The following is a 19590-nucleotide window of genomic DNA, read 5'->3' as shown; positions in this document are numbered from 1 at the left end:
TGCATGGTAGCTGTGGTTGGCCTTGTTCTGGATAGGATCACTGAGGTTGGGTAGCTTGTCCAGGGTGGCACGTGTGTAGTGGTGCAGCCAGATCGGAATATCTGATTCCAAGACTAACTCTCTCTTCTACGTCTCATTATCATTCAAGGAAACAGTGAGGTGACACCCTAAATCTAGAGTCAGGTGCCAAGTTCAAGCCCATTGTGACAGTTCAGTTTAATTTCTCCCAGCCTCTCTTTCTTCCCCTACATGTCAGGGACACCACCACCAAACTTGTGTGGTTTGGGGAAGGTTGGGATCAGTTAAAGCAACACTTGGCACATGAAGCTTCTGTGAAACGGCAGATCTCACTTTTGTTACCTACTGGGTCTGCCTGTAGAGTCACTCAATCCCCTAGCACCAAACCATGCAATAATGAGGGAGGAGCTGATTAGAAGGAAGGATATAGTCTGCAAACATGAGGAAGGGCGAGGCCCAGTCAGACCAGCTGAATATCATCCCGGGTCTGCCTCTTTGAGTGTAGAAGCAACTGCAAAGGATTTGGGATGGAGACAGGATTCCTACGGAGGAGGGGACACCTGTGGGACTGAGGAGAAGGTTCTTGGAAGAAGTGACGCCCGTACTGAAACCTGAAGGGTGGTGAGAGGGTTCCAGCTGGGGTGGAGAAGACAGAGCGGACAGGACACTGCCAGAAACTGAAACCACACTTCAGAGCAATGGTCAGGGATGGCTTTGCTTGGCACTTTCTGCCTCCATTTCCCAGGGCCTATTTAACTTTCCCCAAAGGGAGCTGAGCTCTTAAAGGGTGACTAAGCATGTGCTCTGGGGCATTCCAGGCTGGCTGAGAAAGGGTGGGGGAAGTGATGTCTGCGCTTCAATAGCTGCCAGTTTTACACAGCAGATGTATCAGTACCCAGCACAGAGTCATTAAAGTCCCGGATAAAGAAATCCACACTCTGAGACTGGCTACCTACTAAGTTTGCCCCTAACCGCAAGGGACTATTCAAATGGTGTGTGTGTAGCTGGGCACGCACATGTTACCAGAGTCAGTGCTGGGTGTTCTCATCTGTCGTGTCCGCCTTACTTTTAAGACTGGGTCTCTTGCTGAACCTGAAGCTCCTGGGTTCAGCTGGACTGGCTGGTTAATAAGCCTGTCTCACCTGTCCAGCGCTGGGGTCACGGGCACGTGCTGCCTCCGATTGCTGTTTGATTTGGGTGCTGGAGATTGAAACTCAGGTCCATGCGCTTACACAGTGAGAGCTTTCCTGGCTGAGCCGTCTCCACAGCTCCTTAGTTATTTAAATGTAATTACCTCTAACACTCAGCTCCCCTGGAGACACTAGTATTCTGTCACCTATAGCTAGGGGCTATATTGCCATCACCACAGAAGGTTCTACTGGGAGTTCTAAGTCTGATTGAGTCTCTTGTACAGGAATCACAGGGGAGCTTGTGGCAAATGCAGAACTCAGCCTCCGTCCTGCTGACCCAAAATCTTCACTTTAGAAACATATCCTAAGTTCTTTTTAAAGTAAAACGTAGTATTGGTGCATACTTTCCTATTTTTTTAAAAAATTTACTGTGTTTCAGTTCTCAAAGTTAGAGAAACACCAATCTAGAGACCCGAAACCACCCAGGATTTTGCTTGGAGAACGTCCTTGTATTCATAAAGCCCGGCCTGACCAAATTCAACTGGAGAATGGAACAGAAATCCACATTGACACTCATATGCACAGGAGTACCTGGTAAAGCCCCACGGGAGCATAAAACATCTCTTCACCCCGTTGGCTCTTGGCAAAGGAGCTACAATCTGCAGAAATATTCACAGTAGACGCATTACTAACGTTGTATCTTGACACAGGCGTGCCTCGTTGGGACAGCTGGAAAACAAAACACAACCTGGTTGCTCTCAGCAGCATGGCCTAGTACCCACAGGATGCTATATTTTGTAGATAAAGAGGATGAATTATGAGGTTACATAGTCAATACCTGGGAACAGAGTTCAGGCCTTGAACTCTGATCTTTCTGATCCAAAATGTACCTACTTGCTGCATGCCTCACTCTTGGCCTCAGCCCTACCAGGGGTAGCGCAGGCTCTAAGGCCAGACCTCCTGTTGTAGAGGTGGAGATGGAGCTGTTTTCCTGAGTGAGGCTGGGTTACCTCTGTGTCTAACATTTCCAGCATTTCTTCACATCCTCAGAGCACAGGAGCCTACTCCTGTTTAAAGTGAATATTAATGGCACCCTAATATACAAAACCGAGCAAATCAGATTACAGCTCTGTGTGTGGAGAGGGAAGAGGAGACTCCAATCCCTGGGGACATTTGGAAGTAACTGACTAATAGAAGCCCATCTCTTGGTTTCAGGACCCTGAAATCGCCCAGACTTGGTACCAATCTTTCCAGCCTTCAGCATGACATGTTCTAATATTCTGATATCCCGACACATTCTGTGTGACTTCTCTCCTTGTCGCTGTTGGAAAGTCATTCTTCCTAAATGGCAGCTCCTCTCAGAAGCCTTCAAGTTACTCTCCATTTTGAGGCTTCCACCTTACATGGAGACATCCTCTGCCTTTCTCTGGGGCATCCTGGAGGTCTGAACTGTGCCTGGGCTACCCTGGATGGTAGATTTCTATGATTGTTATGCTAATGAACTGATAGTAGCACTCATTGGCAGTAAAGGGGTTACTGTTTTGGACAGGACCCGATGCTCCACAGGAACCCCCACAGAAGAGTTGAGCATCAGAGGGCTGCCAGTCATTTCCAAAGAGTCCAAAGCTGAGACTCAGTCACAAATGGAAGCACACATCAACCTCCCCTCCCAAGGCTCAGGGAGCATTGTGGAAGAGGAGGCTGAAAGAATGTAAGGGCTGGATGGGTGGAAGGCTGGCCTTGGTGAACTCACAGACACCATGGTTACCAGCACAAGCCCAATACGAGATCAAGCCAGTTAAAAAATCCAACATGGAGCACAGAGGAGCTCTTGGAAGCTTTGGCTGCTGAGGGAGAAAGAGGGAGTCACTCTTGGAGTGGAGAAGGTGGCCACCGGTAGGCTCTCCATGACCCCACACACATTCGCATATGGACTTAGTGTTGGGGGCATGAAGTTGGGAGAGAAATGAAGATGTTTTGGGAGAGAGAAGGAGGGAATGGAGGCATGGATACACTGTATAGATGTATGATATAAACAAAAATGTTTAATGTTAAAAAAGTTTTGAGTTTTGGGGAGGCAGAGTAGTGTTCTCAGATAAATGTAGCCTAGAAACTTAACTCAGGTCTTAAGACTCTTCTGAGTGCTCACTTCATCAGTGAGTCGCCCCCTTGCTCTCATGCGTTCCTAGGAAGTCCCCTTTGCAAGTCCCCAGGAAAGTGTGTGGCCTTACCTTGTGCTGGGGCAGAACAGTGATGCTGTCGTAATGAATCTGCCACCAGGTGTTTCCATGATGGCTCTGTACTTTCCTCTCAGCATCTGTAACACCAGACCTACAATGGCAGCTACTGAGGCAAGAGCCAGAAGTGTGGCTGTGAGAATCACAACAGGTGTGGTCATACCTGGAGGTAGAGGCAATCGTTACTCAGGCCCACCTATGAGCAGAGGTAAGCACATCCCTGCCAAGCAGGTGTCTCAAAGGCTGTCCAGATGTGGTCTAAGTTTGTGACATGCTGAAGCCATTCAGACTTGGCTCTGCTGGGATCCTACTATGCTAGCCCTACCCCCACCCCAGCCCACCCCAGCTGCCATGGCAAGAATTTCATAGAAAATTTAAAGATAATGTCATAGATATAGTAGCCTCATTTTTTGTTGACAAAAACTTCTATAGTAAGAACACAGCAACGACTTCCAACACGTCTGTTGAACACTTACTATGCATTCTCATAATGTTGTTCTGCAGGCACAGTCTATCTAACTCAAAACCCGGCTCCTAGCTGGTTATTCAGCCACATCCTCCTGCCTGGACTACTTCTACTTCCCTGAAGAGAGTTCTAGGACTCACATCTCAAGAGGTTCCTTATAGTGCTGGCTCTAAACAGGGAAGGTGGGCAGTGGTGCCCCTGGGCGGTACTGACGGTGTCTGAAAACACTTTCAGTTCCAGCTAGCAGGTTGCTACTTCTCACTGTCCACAAGCATGGGACCGTCTCTCACACAGAAAGGCTTTCTGGCCCTAACGACGGTGCTGCTGAGAGGCCGTCCCTGCTACCTTCTCCCAGCTCCCACCTGCTACAGGAGAAGGCTCAGGTTTGCAAAGCTTGTTGTGAACTCCACAGCTGGGTCTGTCTTCAGGAAGGGAGCCATGGCGCCAAGAGATGTTTGAGACATTCCTCCAGGGTCTTTAAAGCAGAAAAGACAAAGGTCCGTGTTCAGTGCACCTACTCTACTTGTCTTCACCTCACATACAACAAGAGCAATGGAGCCATACATTAAAAAGACAAACAAAACGGGGGTTAGAGAGATGTCTCAATGGGTGAAGGCCCTTGCTGTGAAGCCTAATGACCCAGTTGAATCCCTGGGACTCTCACAATGAAAGGACAGAACCAACTGCCCAAAGTTGTCCTTGTAGCTACACATTCGTGCCATGGCATGAACATGTCCCTTATGCATGCATGCATGCATGCATATGAACATGTCCCTCATGCATGAATGCCCAGAGAGGAGTAAATGTAAACAAACAACAGCAACAAGGCAAACAGGCTCTGGTCACTAATTCAATCCTCTGCTGGCCTGACGTGTGTTTTTCTACTTCCCTCAGGCTCTTCAAACTTCACATCTAGCCTCCAGCCATGTAATTCAGGGAAAGCAATGTCTTCTGTTTTTTTCCAGGTAGAATAGCTTCCACATCTTGTAACTTAAACCATGTCTCTTTTGACTAAAAGGTCATGAGCCAATGCTACAAGTGTCAGACATGCTTGGCATAGCAAGTATTTTGATAGTTCACAGACCAAATGTTGCTCCCTGCATGGACTGCACCCCTTCCTATCAAACTGAGGATTTGGTTTGTTACCATTACTTTGTTTCTGTGCTGGCCTATTCTGGACCTTAACTTTTCTCAAAGAATAAGGGAGGGGAAATGTCTCACATGGAATCTGGGCTGGTGGCAGTGGACAGGTGGACATTGAATTAAGCACTACCATTCCTTTTCATTTCCTCATTGGTTTGTAGCTGAGAAAACAATGCAGTGGATTTTTGTAGGAGTTCCTGGTACTGGGAGCCCAGCACAGCACAGGGCCCTGATGTCCATATGAGTCTCAGGGAGGCAGATTTATAGGTGAGTGGTTTTACTGAATGTGAGTGAGCTTGGGCTTGTAGGTGACCCCGTGATTCACTGCCTTGGGGGCTCAGGACTTCTTCTGAACACACTGGGAATGGGATTCAGCCGGGGCGACAAAGGAGGCAAAACCCCTATGGAGTTACAGTTGGGGTACTGCATTTCTGTGTGCTCCCCGGGATCCGGAAAAGTCCATACCCACAATCTGGGCAAAACCACCTTAAAGCCCCAAAGTTGACCTTCGTGAGTTCGGAAGCTCTGACATAGTAGTAGGATGTTGTTGTCTACAAAGTCCATGCCCAAGAACTGATTTTGACTGGATGGTGGTGGCGCACACCTTTAATCCCAGCACTCAGGAGGGAGAGGCAGGTGAATCTCTGTGAGTTTGAGGCCAGTCTTGTCTACAGAGCTAGTTCCATGATAGCCAGGGCTACACAGAGAGACTATGTCCAGAAAAACACAAATACAAATGAAGAATTGATTGTGTGTGTGTGTGTGTGTGTGTGTGTGTGTGTGTGTACATATATATCAAAAAGTGCCTCATGTTTTGTGTGCATTTACAGTATTATATTGGGCTGCATTCATAACTAATAGGTTTTCTGTATCATGACAATAGGTGTCTCGACTGACACAGTAAGCCAGATTAAGCTGAATTAAAAAGTAAAAGAACAGGTTTATTTGAGCAAAACAACTCCTGGGTGAGCTCTCCAGCCCCAGAGATGGAGGCAGGAGAAGTCACACACCCCGAACTAAAGCAGGGAGCTTATATAGCCTGTAGGCAATGGGTGATGATTTGTCTGCCACAAGCTGGGTTTGTGTCCAGGTATGGTCAAAAGCTGAGTGCTTTAGGCGGGGACTCGGACTGCTGGCAACTTCAGGAGAGGAGCTGCTGTAGCCACCAACAATGGGTATCTGGGCTTTTTGGTGCCTTTTCTTTCTCTGAAATTCTCTGAGAGGGCCCGGTTTGAGAGAGAGGAATGGAGCTTTCCAGATCAAGCAAGAGTGAGCTGGAGTTTCCAGCCGAACAATAACTACCTGAAACATATGCAGCCCACGGGCCACTGGTTGGACACACCTTAGTGAGTAGCCCACGGGCCACTGGTTGGACTACCTTAGTGAGCAGCCCACGGGCCACTGGTTAGACATACCTTAGTGAACAGACTGTGTAGTGGGGTACTCTAGAGCTGGATCCCAAAGCTCTGGTCCCCCCACCCCAGGTTCTTTTTACAGCATGATCAATCTTACAGAAGTGACCACCAATACCTGATCACTTTCTGAAAACTGTCATAAAGAAGAAAAGGAAGAAAAACGGATCTGTTTCCAGATTTCTGTAGAGCATAGACTGAGTAATCCAGGTGCCTTTTCCCCTGGGAGTCCAAAAGCACAGGGCCAGTGATTCCTGAAAAGAGAGATTATACCAGGTAAGGACAAAGTGACACTCGTGACTGAAAACAGCAGCCCGTACCAGCTCTGATGGGCATACCCACTCCCCACCAGACATGGACGGCAGGTTCTGCCATTTGACAGAATCTGAGCTAGGGTCAACATGTACGCTGAGGGGCAGAAGGTGACTCAGAAGTAGAGTCACACTGGGAAGGCAAGCTATCTCTTTAGCTCCAAATGGGGAGGCTCATCCAGTGTTGAGGGGGAAAAAATGAAGCCATCTTGCATGCATTTCACATAAAAACCACTTCCTATAGATTCAGAATATATGGTGACTTGAAGCTGAATGTCCCTAGGGCAGAAGCTGGCTGGGCATGAAAGACAGACAGCAGCCTCTCTGGTCCCTGCATGATGGTTACTCCCTGTAAGCATCCCCGAGACACAGGTTCCTACTCTCTGGGCCCTTCCTTCTGACTCTGGTGGATGCTGAAGCTTTGGTAGGGTGTTCAGTTCCACCCAGCAGTTTTGCTGTCCTTGCTTGGGACATGCTAAACTCCATTTATCAGGGAGAGACTTCAGAAAAGGGAACACCTATCCTATGCCCCAAACCAGCAGCCATGCCCTGACGTTAGGTTCTGCTGCAGACAGAACACAATATTGTCATTTATGAAGTACCTGTGTGCCTGGCTCTTGACCTTGGTGACCACACACATCAGGTCTCAGAAAAGGAGAATCTCAGTCCTATCACAGGGTCCCAATCCTGCCTTCCAGAGAGCCAAGGGAGGCCGAGTTGGCATGCAACTCAGGGCTAGGGGCCTGGTGCCCCTTTCTTCCTGAAATGTTACACTGCCTTGCTGTTTAGACATGTTGTACAGGCAAGTCTCCTTAGGAGGGTATTAGTAGGAGAAGCGGTGAGAAAGAGTGCCCAGGAGAAGAGGATAAAATGCTCAGAGGCCTCTTCCCCCGGCTGGGGAAACTCAGCAGTCAGGAGGCTTTCAGCCCGTGTACCCTGTGGAAGACTGGAATCTTGTTGAGATGACAAAGATTCTGTAGCAGAGCAAGGTGGGACTTTCAGGAAGCTGATGATGCATGGCAGCACCTCCAAGTCCACAGGGATGAGGCTAAGAAGCCTGAGCTCAGAGACCACCTTACCCTGCAGTGTGATCTGGCCAGCCCTTAGGGTGCCAATCAGCTGCCGCCCATCCCAGAAGTCTTTCTCAGCCTTGATCATCTCCTCCACAGTCTGAGCATAGAGTAAGAGGGCATCATGGAGGTAGGCAGAGAAAGGGCTCACCTTCAAACAGAGAAGCAAACATGGTGTTCATACACCCCGGCTTCCACCACCTAACTAGAAGAAATCATTCTCTATCACCTGAGCACAGGCCCAGCCTGACTGAGAGGAGCAGGGGATGCCTCACACCCATGGTGGATATCAAGCCTAGCTATCCAAGTCTTTGCCTTTCCTTGTGCCCCAGTTGTCCAATTGGATCACATGCTCAGACCAAGACCAGCTTTAGATGCTATCAGCTATTTTTTAGGAGGGGGTGTGTGCCTTAAGTGAAATGTTCAGAAGCTAGAATGTCTGCCATTTTCTGGCTGTAAGTAGAGGCAAGATCTGATTCCTCTCCAGACCTCAGCTCACTTATTTATAATATAGAGATAAAATGACTCATGAAACAGTTGTAGTACTAGATGAGGGAGAATAGGTAAACTATTACAAGCCAGATGTCCATAGTAGGTCTTCAATACCTGCTCATTTAATCAACAAAAGTGTAAGTGCCTATTCAGTGCTAGGTGTCTTTCCCCTATAGCAGCAGGAACAGAACAATACCTAGAAATAAGCATCTTCTCACCCTGGTAGGAGCCACAGTCTCAACCTCTTCCTCATCCAGCCCTGTCTTCAGTGTCTCAGCATGGCCCTAGAGTGGAGGTAGCTTCCTCTCTTGCCAACATTCTCTATAAAATATTTCCCATGTTGTTCTTCTTCTATATAGACTCATATTCCTGCTGGCTGATAATCCTCTCATGACTGTCCTGACAGAGCCTATCTGAACTGTGCTGGCTCCATGTCTGACTCTTCCATCCTGGCTATTAGTCCTGCTGTCCTCCTGACAAAGGCAATCAGAATAGCCTGAGGACACACTGATGTTTCTTCTGCTACATCAACATAGTGCATTGTTGGACACTCAGGGCCAGTCTGGAAGGTAGATGCCATTAATGATTCTAGTTCGCGTTTGAGGGAAGCCAGCTATGAGGAAATTAGGTAATTCACTCCAAGACTCCACAGATAGCGGAAAGCAAAGGCCAGTAGCTTTCCATCTGATAACTCTAACTCCTCTGTGGTCATGGGTACAGACTTCACAAAAGAACACCAAACCACTGTTTACTTTAGGCTGTGGAAGGAAGACAACGGTGTGTGTGGTGAGGGGTCGTAGGCACTGGGGCTGGGGGGCAGGAAGAAATAAGAAAGATAAATGCAAAAGCAACTGGGCACAAACCACACCAGACCTGCTCCTCGGAGGCAATGGAGCTTTGGAAGGGCGGCCTCCTCAGCCTTTGGTAGACTTGTTTCCGGAAGTCATCAACACCAGGGCCTTCTCCATAGGAGCTGGGGGCAATGAGAAACACTGACTCATAGACTTTGGGGAAGCCTGTCACTGTGCCATTTGTCAGTACTTCTTTCCAAAAACTGTCCTGAAAAGTAACAAAGTAAATTTCACCATGTTGTAGGAAATGACCCATGGAGTCCAACTACATTCACGACAGCGCAGAACTTTAACTGTTGTAGGCTAATTCTTGGAAATACAGTAATTCCAGAAGGTTCTGCAATACTGGGTCCAAGTTTGCTAGCAAGCACACAGGCAGCAGGAAGGAAGCCAGAGGGTGAAGAGGGAAGAACATGGTGGAGCACCAAGCAGCTAAGGCACAGAAGCTTAGGTAACAGCAAAGATTGCCAAGCTGAACACATTTAGGACCGTCTGGTCTCCATTCGCTTGTGGTTTCAGTGTTGATCACCATTGCTATCATCTATATTATTATCCCTACTCTGACAAGTGCATACCACTCACTGCGTGTATCCCAAATTCCCTAGTATAAGCTAAGACAGAAACACACATGCTTGTGTATGTGTGTATACATTCAAAATATACATATTTTACATAACTGATATTATACTACACTGTTGATCTGCAGACTGATTTTTTGCAACATAAACCTAACTGGTTTTATCAAATGGATTTGTGCATTGTTTTAAGATGCAGGATGAACTCAATTATATAGATACTTCATGGTATATTTTACATTCTGTTCTTCCTATACTCTAAAGCAGTTGGAATTGACCATCAGAAGAAAGAAGGGTTGGAAGGGATTCTCTGAAAATCCTAAGGGTTGCCCCATCCTCTCCTTTCATCATCTTTTTGCAAGGAGAGATGAGGGGAAAGTGAAGAAAGGGGGTAGTGAAAACAAGGAGGAAGGCGGATACCCTGGAAAGTAGAGAGAGATTTCCAGCTGCCAAGCAACAAAATCAGAGGCAGTTTTGCCATCTAATACAACCTGACAAAGGAAGAGAAATATGGTCATTATTATCCCTCTCTACATCCACTTTGCCCATTTTAGTTCCTTCTGACTACATAAAACAAGCTCATTTAGAAAGCAAAACCTACTGGAAACTACACCTTGGACACACAGCCAAAGGAAGGCAAGTGGTCCTTCTAGATGTCTTCAGTGTAGTATGTGCAGGCACTGAGGGCTAGAATACTCTCGGGGTGGCTGTGCAGCAGTGAGTAAGCGAGTTTTACTTCTCCAGGCCTCCACTTCTTATTCTGTAAAAGAAGCTAACAAACGAAGACTCAGTCTGCAACAGTAGCAGTGCCACTTGGGAGCATTGAGATCACAGATGGGGCACCCTGCTGTGGGATGGTCTGTATTTTAAATTGCTCTGATTGGTCAATAAATAAAACACTGATTGACCAGTGGCCAGGCAGGAAGTAGGTGGGACAAGGAGAGAGGAGAATTCTGGGAAGCAGAAGGCTGAGGCAGAGAGACACTGCCAGCTGCCGCCATTACCAGCAGCATGTGAAGACACCGGTAAGCCAACAGCCACGTGGCAAGGTATAGATGTATGGAAATGGATTAATTTAAGCTATAAGAACAGTTAGCAAGTCCCACAGCCATACAGTTTGTATGCAATATAAGTCTCTGTGTTTACTTGGTTGGGTCTGAGCGGCTGTGGACTGGCCGGTGAGAGAGATTTGTCCTGACTGTGGGCAAGGCAGGAAAACTCGAGCTACAGCATCCCACTCGCCTTACCTAAGTCTTGGTTTTAAAAGCTGGAAGGATAATCACATCTACCTTGCAGCAGCACAGGTCAAATATCTAACAGTAGTGTGGAAAGTGTGTGGTTCTTTAGCTTCGTCCACCATTAATCAAAGAACCAAACCACCTGAGAACCACCTCACCAGGGCTGTGTGATGGCCTCTACAGGCCTTTGTTAGGTTCAACAGGGACATGGGGAAATCTATGGAAGAATAGAAATGAGAGCCACTTGCAATCCTTCAGACAGGCTTATGTACCTGGCAGAAATGAGAGTTTGGCTGGTGTGTGCTCACCTGGAGAGCAGAGGCCAGCTAACTTCATTCCAGCCCAAGTCTAGTCCCTCACTAACTGTGGTGAGAAACTCTGGGTAAATGCTTTCAGTTCAGTCTTAGTCTACTTTAATGTGTGTGTGTGTGTGTGTGTGTGTGTGTGTGTGTGTGTGTGTGCATACATTCATGCTGATATGATGCATGTGTACATATGTGTATGTGTGTGTGTGTGCAAAAGCATGTGCACCTGTGTGTGTATGTGCGGAGGCCAGAGGTCAACCTTGAGAGATGATGGATACAAGTGCCATCCTCTTGTATTTTTGAGCAGGGTCTTTCACAGGCCTGAAGCTCACCAGCTTCTGAATAGAAAGCTAGGTTGGGTAGCAATAAAGTCCTAGGAAGCAATCTATTCCTCACCTCCCCAGAACAGGGATTACAAATGTGGGCCACCAAGCCTTTTAAAGTGGGTTCTGAGGACCAAGGTGACACTCACATCTGTGTGTCAAGCATCGCTAAGCTGTACCCCCAGGCCCTCAGCCCTGGTGTTAAGATAAACCTTCAAGAGTACTGAGCTGTACCGAGCATCTGGTTCCCATACACATCCTGTTGCCTGGCCCTTCTCATCACCTCTCACTAAGGAACCACTGACCCGTAGATAGACCCCTACCTCCAGCTGCTGTAAAAGGATGAAAACAAATTCTCCAGTGTTGAGTTCCAGGTTCTCTGCAGCTTGCAGAATGCCTTTTGCATCCTCTGAGCTGCAGATCAGGATTATAACTAAAAGAAGGGAAAACAGTCAGACAGTTGCTCCTGCTCACACATGCATGCATGTGTGCATCACACACACACACACACACAGACACAGACACACATTCTTTTTATGTCTAAAATAAAAACACTCCAAACAAGACACAGCCTTTTTATTTCTTTGAACATACTTCAGGAAATAGGAATGCCTATGCTAATGTAGGACAGTATATTTAAACTAAGCCTGCGGCATACAAGCTGCCAGCCTTTGCCCTTCAGAAACTAATCTTTGCTACAGTCTTCTGCCACCACAATACAAGTCCAGGAAGTTTGAGATCATTTTTCTTCCTTGATTTTATTTGACTGGCCCCCAAATCAGTGACTCCTCAGCTGTGCATCAATTAGGAGGAAGCCAAAGTGGACCTGGAGTCAAGGTCATGTGGGGCTTTGAGTTGGGGTGGGGAGGAATGGCCAAGGTGCCTTGCTTCTTTCTAGTCAGTGACATCATCATTCATTCTGAAGTCACACAATTGACAGCCTATCTTTTAGATGAGCTATTGTCTTCCTCTATAATCTTCAAGTGTGTGACGGGCACTGTGTTTTCCACAGGAAACAGCTGTGGGCAAGACAGACTGGGCTCCACTGTCGGGAGGGCATCAGCTCTTGTCTCTCATCACTCTCACACAGCTACCATGGAGAATGACTTAAAAGAAGAAAGGCTCATGTGGACTCACAGTCTCAGGGAGTTCAGTCCACGGTCTCAGGGCCCTGAGCTGGAACATCATGGTGGTAGGAAGGAGGGGGTGAGAAGGAAACAGAACCAGGTGTAACCTCCAAACATACTCCCAGTGACCTATTTTCTGAAGGCAGGCCCCAGCTCCTAAAGAAGTGGCTCTTAACCTGTATGTCTTCACCCCTTTGGGGATCAAACAACCCTTTCACAGGGGACACCTAAGACCATCAGAAAACACAGATATGTGCATTATGATTCATAACAGTAGCAAAATTACAGTTACGAAGCAGCAATGAAAATAATGTTATGGTTGGGGTCACCACAGCATGAGGGACTGTATTAAAGGGTCGTAGCCCTGAAGATTCCAGAACCTCCTAAAATAGCCACCACGTGGAGACTAAGCATCGGACACATGAGCCGACAGAGGACATTTTTTGAGTCCCAGAGTGGAAAGTTGAGAGCTTAGGGGAAGACTGAACACTCTCACCAGAGAGAGGCAAGGGTCTGATCCCAGTTTAGGAGAGAGAATTCAGAGAAGGCATCCCTAAGGAGGGGGACTTGGGGCTGAGCCTGCAAGGCTGAGGGCAAGCTCCAAAGCATGGCCATGGGTGTCACTCTGAGGACAAGGATTTGGCAAATCCCAGTGTCCCACGGCCATGAAGAATGAGTTCGTTGAGAGCACGGAGGAGCCGGTGACTGATGAAGGCGTTCTCGGCGGCACCAGAGTGGCTGCTGCACTGTTGGCCAGCTACCCACCTGGACATAGTACTAAGCCCTTCCCACACATCACCCTGTTTGGTCCCCACCTTCCCGGGAAAGAAGTATGATGGTCATCTTTATTTAATAGAGAAGGTGTCTATGGCACAGAGAGGTTAGGATTCTCACCCATGGACACACAGCTAGAAAGTGGGGAGATTGAAATAAAAACTAAGTGTGTCCCATGTTCTCAGTAACAAATAAAGTCCAAGACCCAGATTACCAGAAATATGCTTCTAGAATTCTCTGTGCAGCACAACACTATAACAGCCAAAATTTCCTATCACACAAAAACATATATATATATATATATATATATATATATATATATATATATATATATTACTTTAATGTATCATTAATTTTGTACCTTGTTTCTACTTGCTTTTTATACTTATAGAAAAATAGGTATAAAGACAAAGAGCCCAAAGCTGTTTCTAAACAATCTTCAAACACAAGCAAAGGAAGATTCTTGCCTACTTACCCCTGGCAACAGATGACACGCTTCTGAGGTTTTCCTGCAGAACGTCTGGGCTGCTGTTGCTGTACCTCATGCTGGCAGTGATGGTGAAATGCAACTGGAGTCCATCCTCAACAGCCCTCCACAACTCATCCATGCCTTCACTGGAGGAAGCCCCAGAGGAGCCTCCAAACAGCCCGATGTCTTCCCAGGCCAGGTACCATAGGGTTTCCCGAAGCACGGCACCAATGTCCTGCTTGGGCGGCACGAGGGTCACACAGGTATCACACCAGAAGTGGTCCTCCAGGGCTGCCGTCTGTCCAACAAAGTCGAAGACGGGGATGTTCCACTCAGAGGCCAGCAAACCAATAACCTTGAAAGTGAACAAGGGAGTGCCTTTCCATAACAGAGCTTATGCCACACCACACTTCATGTCAGTGTCTGCAGACAGCTCAGATGCAGGGAACCTATGGGCCATTTCTGCAGCTTCTCTACTGGAATGTCAGTGACAATGTCCTCCATACAATCTGCACTGCAGGGACCTCAGGGGACAGGAACGATAAATGTAAGTATTTATCAAGCCCTTGCTATGTTCTAAGCCCTCCATTAAGAACTTCCATGTTCATGTCAATCTTTTCTTAAAAGCTCTCTTAAAAACAAAAAAAAAAAACACTGTAATCAAACTTGATTGGCTGCAATGGTTTTCAAGTTGAAGTTTTATTGTTTGAAAGTTTTGTACATGAATACAATGTGTTTTAATCAACTCCAACCCCATTCCCTCTCCTCCAAAAATATTCCTTCCCAACCTTCCTTTCCTTTTCTTCTTCCTTGTCTTTTAACCCACCGAGCCCACTCAGCGTTGGTAGCATGGGCATGGGTACGGGGCCGTCTGCTGGAACGCAGGTCGCCTCACAGGAGCTGTCGCCTCACAGGAGCTGTAGCCTCACAGGAGTTGCATCCTGGAAGAAAACTAATTCCCTGTCTGAAAGAAGCCAACAATTGCCAATAGTTTCAGCTGGGGTGGGAAGCCCTGAGTGCCTCCCCATGAGTGTTTAGACTTTCCTGGCTTGATCTTACTAAGTCTTCTGAATGCTGTGACAGTTAAAGTGAGCTCTTCCCTGTGCCAGCTTCCCTGCTGTGTCCTGACAGCACGGTTTGGTTGTGGTCACCCACTGCCTTTGGCTCCTATATTTTATCCTCCTCCTCTTCCTTGATGATCCCTGAGCTTGATGTAGACATCCCACTTAGGGCGGAGCCCTCATTTAAACTTCTAGGGTTTCTATAGGATTTGCTTGGCCATCATTCCCATCGTAAAGATGAAAATGTGGAGATGCAGCGATGTGAGATACATACCCAACGCTACTAGAGTGGGATTAGAACTCAAGCCACGTGTCCCCATTTATATGCTTCTTGAACTCATCCATTATTTGTTTCTATGTATTTTCTTTAAGATCCTACATTTTGCAAAGAATTTTGAAGACCTTTACCTTAAAGAAGTTTATGGCCCCTTATAGAGCTGAGATTTATAAAAATATCCCTAGAAACCAATATGCCCTATAGGATTTATAGAAAAATATTTATAGGCATTTAGGAAAGCAATCAATTCTCTTTTTTAACTTTCAAAACATTTAATTTGGAAGAAATTTATGTGGGTTTTCAATCTCACCACAGTAAAGCTTGTAAAACAAAATTTATAAATGAACTTAAATAATAGAATTCAATGCCTGGGGGGAAAGTAAAGAGAATTTTATAGTCTGTTTTACAGGCTTCCTGCAAAAAAGGAGACAAATTCACATACGCAGAGAAACATGCTCATACAAATTAATGACAAATTACTTCAAATTGCGGAATTATGGACAGGTAAAATGAAAGAGGAGGGTAGAAGTTGCCTCAGCAACACTTGGAATTGACCTTGAAGGAGGAGTAGAGTTTGGATAGTCAGAGAGGTGTAAAATGCAGAGAGATGGATATTTCAAACTCAAAGGTCAACTGAATCTTACAGCAACAGTTCCAGAGAGTTCTGCCGCGTTAGGGAGTGAGATCTGCAATGCTCATCCTTAGTCACCCTCCCCATCCTCTCTCAGATGGTGTGACACCAGGACATTGACAAAGCAACTCCCATTAACCACACATAGCATGTCTCCCTCATTTGCTGTAGCTTAAAGCAAACTGTCATACTGCATCATCTCCAGCTGACTGTCAGCATTCCTGAATAATTAACTACGCACACCAAAGGAAGCCTCCTTTAACAATCGATACTGTTATATTTAAAAACAAGCATTGTTGTCGATCTCAAATTCTCCAAACCATGTGGCTGACAACATAAGAGATTAATGAATATGAGTCTACATGCAACACCAAAGTCAAACAAGCATTAGGAACAAGGTTCATGAACTAATCATTTTTCCTTAAAAGTCTTTAAAGACTTCTAACTCTTCTAGTTATATGATCTCAAAAAACAGAAACTAAGACCTAGACGGCAATTGTGATGATTTTTGCTCAGAGACTGATTAGATGTAAGCACATACTTGTCTGAAAGATGGCCTTACATAATATAGTACCATGTACAATGAATATATACAATTAACCTTTTAATCAAAAATGTAAAAAATCAATAAGAAGAGATGAATGTAATCAGTATCTTCAACTGTACACTCACCACCTTTTAGTAGAAACTCAGACAACTTCTTTTTTGGTGGAGGGGGGGGGTTGAGACAGGGTTTCTCTGTGTAGCTTTGTGCATTTCCTGGATCTCACTCTGTAGACCAGGCTGTCCTCAAACTCACAGAGATTCACCTGCCTCTGCCTCCCAAGTGCTGGGATTAAAGGCGTGCACCACCACTGCCCCGGCTCAGACAACATTTTTAGAATACTGCATACTCTACCTCTGCTGCTTCTGAGCATGCTGGTCCAAACAGAGCAGGAATGTGTTCTCTCTGGACCTGGTCGATGAAAACTTCAAGGGACTCCTTGGTGCTGCATGCTGAGTTGGTGTAAGTGAACTCCCAGCTCAAGTTCCCGAGGCCCACTGGCTCTGAGTTGAGCTTATCCACAGCTATCTGGAGGCCTGCCCCCAGTCTTTGCACACTGAATGGATGAGAGATGTTCCACGGGGCATGGAATCCCACGGTGAGCTTAGCAGCTTCAGGACAAGTCACTAGCACAATGACAAAGAGCATCAGAACCAAACATGAGTGACCAGTATGATTTTCAGCTCTAACACAGAGCCTAGACTTCAGTGGGACCTCAGAGCCTGTCCTGGAAGCCATGGATAGAATCTAACAAAGTATCGTTACACAGCTCTGGTAGGCTCAGCCTTCTGACCACCCTTGCCCAGAACTTATAAGAGAGTGAAGAGTCCCCAGAGACCACAGCTTGCTTTCTAGTCAGTGACACTAATTAACAGAAGCTGTCCCTTTCTGAGTCTCATAGAAAACAGGCAGAATGGCGAGTCAAAAAACCCCTGCATGTTGATTCAATGATATCACTTACAGCTTTCATGTTACTGAACAAGTCACATGACCCTGTGTGAAGACTGGGGCCCACTCAGAAAGCCCGTCCTACCATTCTAAATGCACTTCATGTTATTTGTATGACCTTGGACCTAAATGGTGCAGGGCTTCTCTAAGTGGTATTGGGGGGGCAGGAGGATTACAGGAGAGCTTGTAAATCTAGTCCTCCATACAAAGCTCGCACAAAGAACCATTCCATCAATGGTCTTACGGCCTGGGGCGACAGCTCATTTGACTAAATGCTCACTGTGCAGGCTTGAAGACCTGAGCTTCCCCTCTCAGAAGGCTCTTAAAGAGCTGAGCATGAGGATTTGAGCCTGCAATCCCAACACCACAGCGGGAGAGACAGGAGGGGCCCCAGGCCAGCAGGCCAGCTAGTCTAGTGGAATCAGTGAGACCCCTTGTCTCAGAACTAAGGTGGGGAGCAGTCTCTCCGATGACCGCCACATGTGTGCACACACATACACAGACAACACACAAGAAGTTAGATTTCATATGAGTATCATAGTAACAATGGTAGTTACCATTTGCTCAATCGATTTTACAGAAAAACCTTAGAAAAAGTAAACGAATGTTTATGAAAAGATTTACTGCCAACCCAGGCATACTGTATCTTCCTTTCCTGGGCTTGGAGGACCAGGAGCTGATTAGTGCTGGATAAATATTGGCCTTCTCTCTCTGCATAGATAAGGGCAAGAAGGTTTCAGATGGGGGTGGAGGATGTCACCTCTTCACTGCTTGACACATCACAGGGAGACCAGGACTTTTGGAAGGCCACAGCCATTCCCCAGGCCCATCCACACTAATCTAAATGGTCAACTTCTCACCTCCCAGGGCTTCCATCTGGGAAAAGTCTGTCCTCTCACACTCATCCGTACTTAGATATTTTACCACAGTAGACTCGTTATGATTCTCAAAGCTTCCTAGAAGTCTCTCCCAAAGGCTAGGACAGTGATTCTAGGACCCCACTCCAGACTTTCTGAGCCAGAATGTGCCCCAGGAAATACACATTAGAGGTTGTCATGTATCTTAGATGCACTAGGTCTTGAGAAGCCCTGACAGTCTGAGGTAAGAGGAAGGGAAGCACTCAGTTACTGCTTCTCTTCCTTCAGATACAATCCCTTAAACGGCCTCAGCTCACTCAGGCCTGACTCAGAAGGAAACCACGCTACAGAGGGCGACAGAGGCTATTTCTCTCCTCTTAGAGTTAATGTGTGAAGTCTTGAGTCAACACCTCCTTCCTAACAAACTCCACCAATCTTTTGCCTTGGGCAAGCCAGATAGTGCTGTGAAATGGTTTCCTCCATTTCATACTGAGGCTAACACCAGCCCTCTCAGATTGACTTGTGCAGATGCCATGAGCCTACATATGCAACCTAAGACCTCCAATTCAGTAGGAACTCAGTAAGATTTAATGGGTTAGGGTTTGGAAGAAGTCTACTCAACCTTTCCCTCCAGGGTGATGAGAGGCCAAAAAAAAAAGGAATTAGCTTACCTGGAATGAGGCAGGTCCAAGATGGCGTGTGGGAGAAGTGAAGACAGCCAGTGGGGTGCATGTAAGATCATCTCCTGGCCTATTTTATGGGGAAAGGTATCGACTCTATGGAGTCTGTCTGCTCCTCTGTGAAGTGGGGATGGAGGAGAGAGACCTATGAGCTTGCCAGTTTCTTGCCCTAAGATCCCAGGTGGATCCTGACCTGAGTACTATGGGATGGCATGCTGAGTGACAGGTGCATGCTCTTTTTCAGATATGGCTCCCAGGTTCCTCTCAGGCATGGCTTGCAGTAACTGTCCTGGGAGCAAAGGGAAGCAGCTGTTACCTGTCTGGGTGCCAACCTCCGACCTTCCACTATATCTATCCTTAGGCCTTGTCCACAGCCAATGGGACCCAGTGTCTGAGATGAGGCTTCTACTCAGCAAGGATTTGGGGAGCCAGAAGAGTTAAGACCAAACTGGGGGATCCTGTATCTTAGGTCTGCAACAGAATAATTTGCTCAGGATTCAAAGACCACTGCTTTAGAAACAGTGTCCGTTGCTCCTGGAAGATGGGGTTCAATCACTGTCTCTGAGTGACTGCTAATGACAGAACCGTGGTGTTCCTGAAAGGCCCCACACAAGGAGAAGAGAATCCTGCCCTCCTTCCCAAAGGCTCTGC

The 19590-nt window shown here is 46.7% G+C and overlaps 1 protein-coding gene across 1 annotated transcript in view; it reads right to left on the bottom strand.

Annotated features, from left to right (window-relative positions):
* Positions 1–17195, bottom strand: part of LOC114697034 (guanylate cyclase 2G-like) — a 41064-nt gene extending 23869 nt beyond the window's left edge. The window contains 10 exon segments of the mRNA XM_028875042.2: positions 1740–1877; positions 3380–3450; positions 3453–3548; positions 4214–4326; positions 6525–6660; positions 7797–7938; positions 9153–9338; positions 11895–12004; positions 13948–14296; positions 16809–17195. Of these exon segments, the coding sequence (XP_028730875.1) occupies positions 1740–1877; positions 3380–3450; positions 3453–3548; positions 4214–4326; positions 6525–6660; positions 7797–7938; positions 9153–9338; positions 11895–12004; positions 13948–14296; positions 16809–17192 (1725 nt within the window). The 5' untranslated portion in view covers positions 17193–17195.
* Between the last annotated feature and the right edge of the window lie 2395 nt (positions 17196–19590).

This window comes from Peromyscus leucopus, chromosome 1 (assembly GCF_004664715.2).
Source record: "Peromyscus leucopus breed LL Stock chromosome 1, UCI_PerLeu_2.1, whole genome shotgun sequence".
In the NCBI taxonomy this organism is placed as follows: Eukaryota; Metazoa; Chordata; class Mammalia; order Rodentia; family Cricetidae; genus Peromyscus; species Peromyscus leucopus.
The sequence above is the reverse complement of the archived record's forward strand: the minus strand, read 5'-3'. Positions and strand labels throughout refer to the sequence as shown.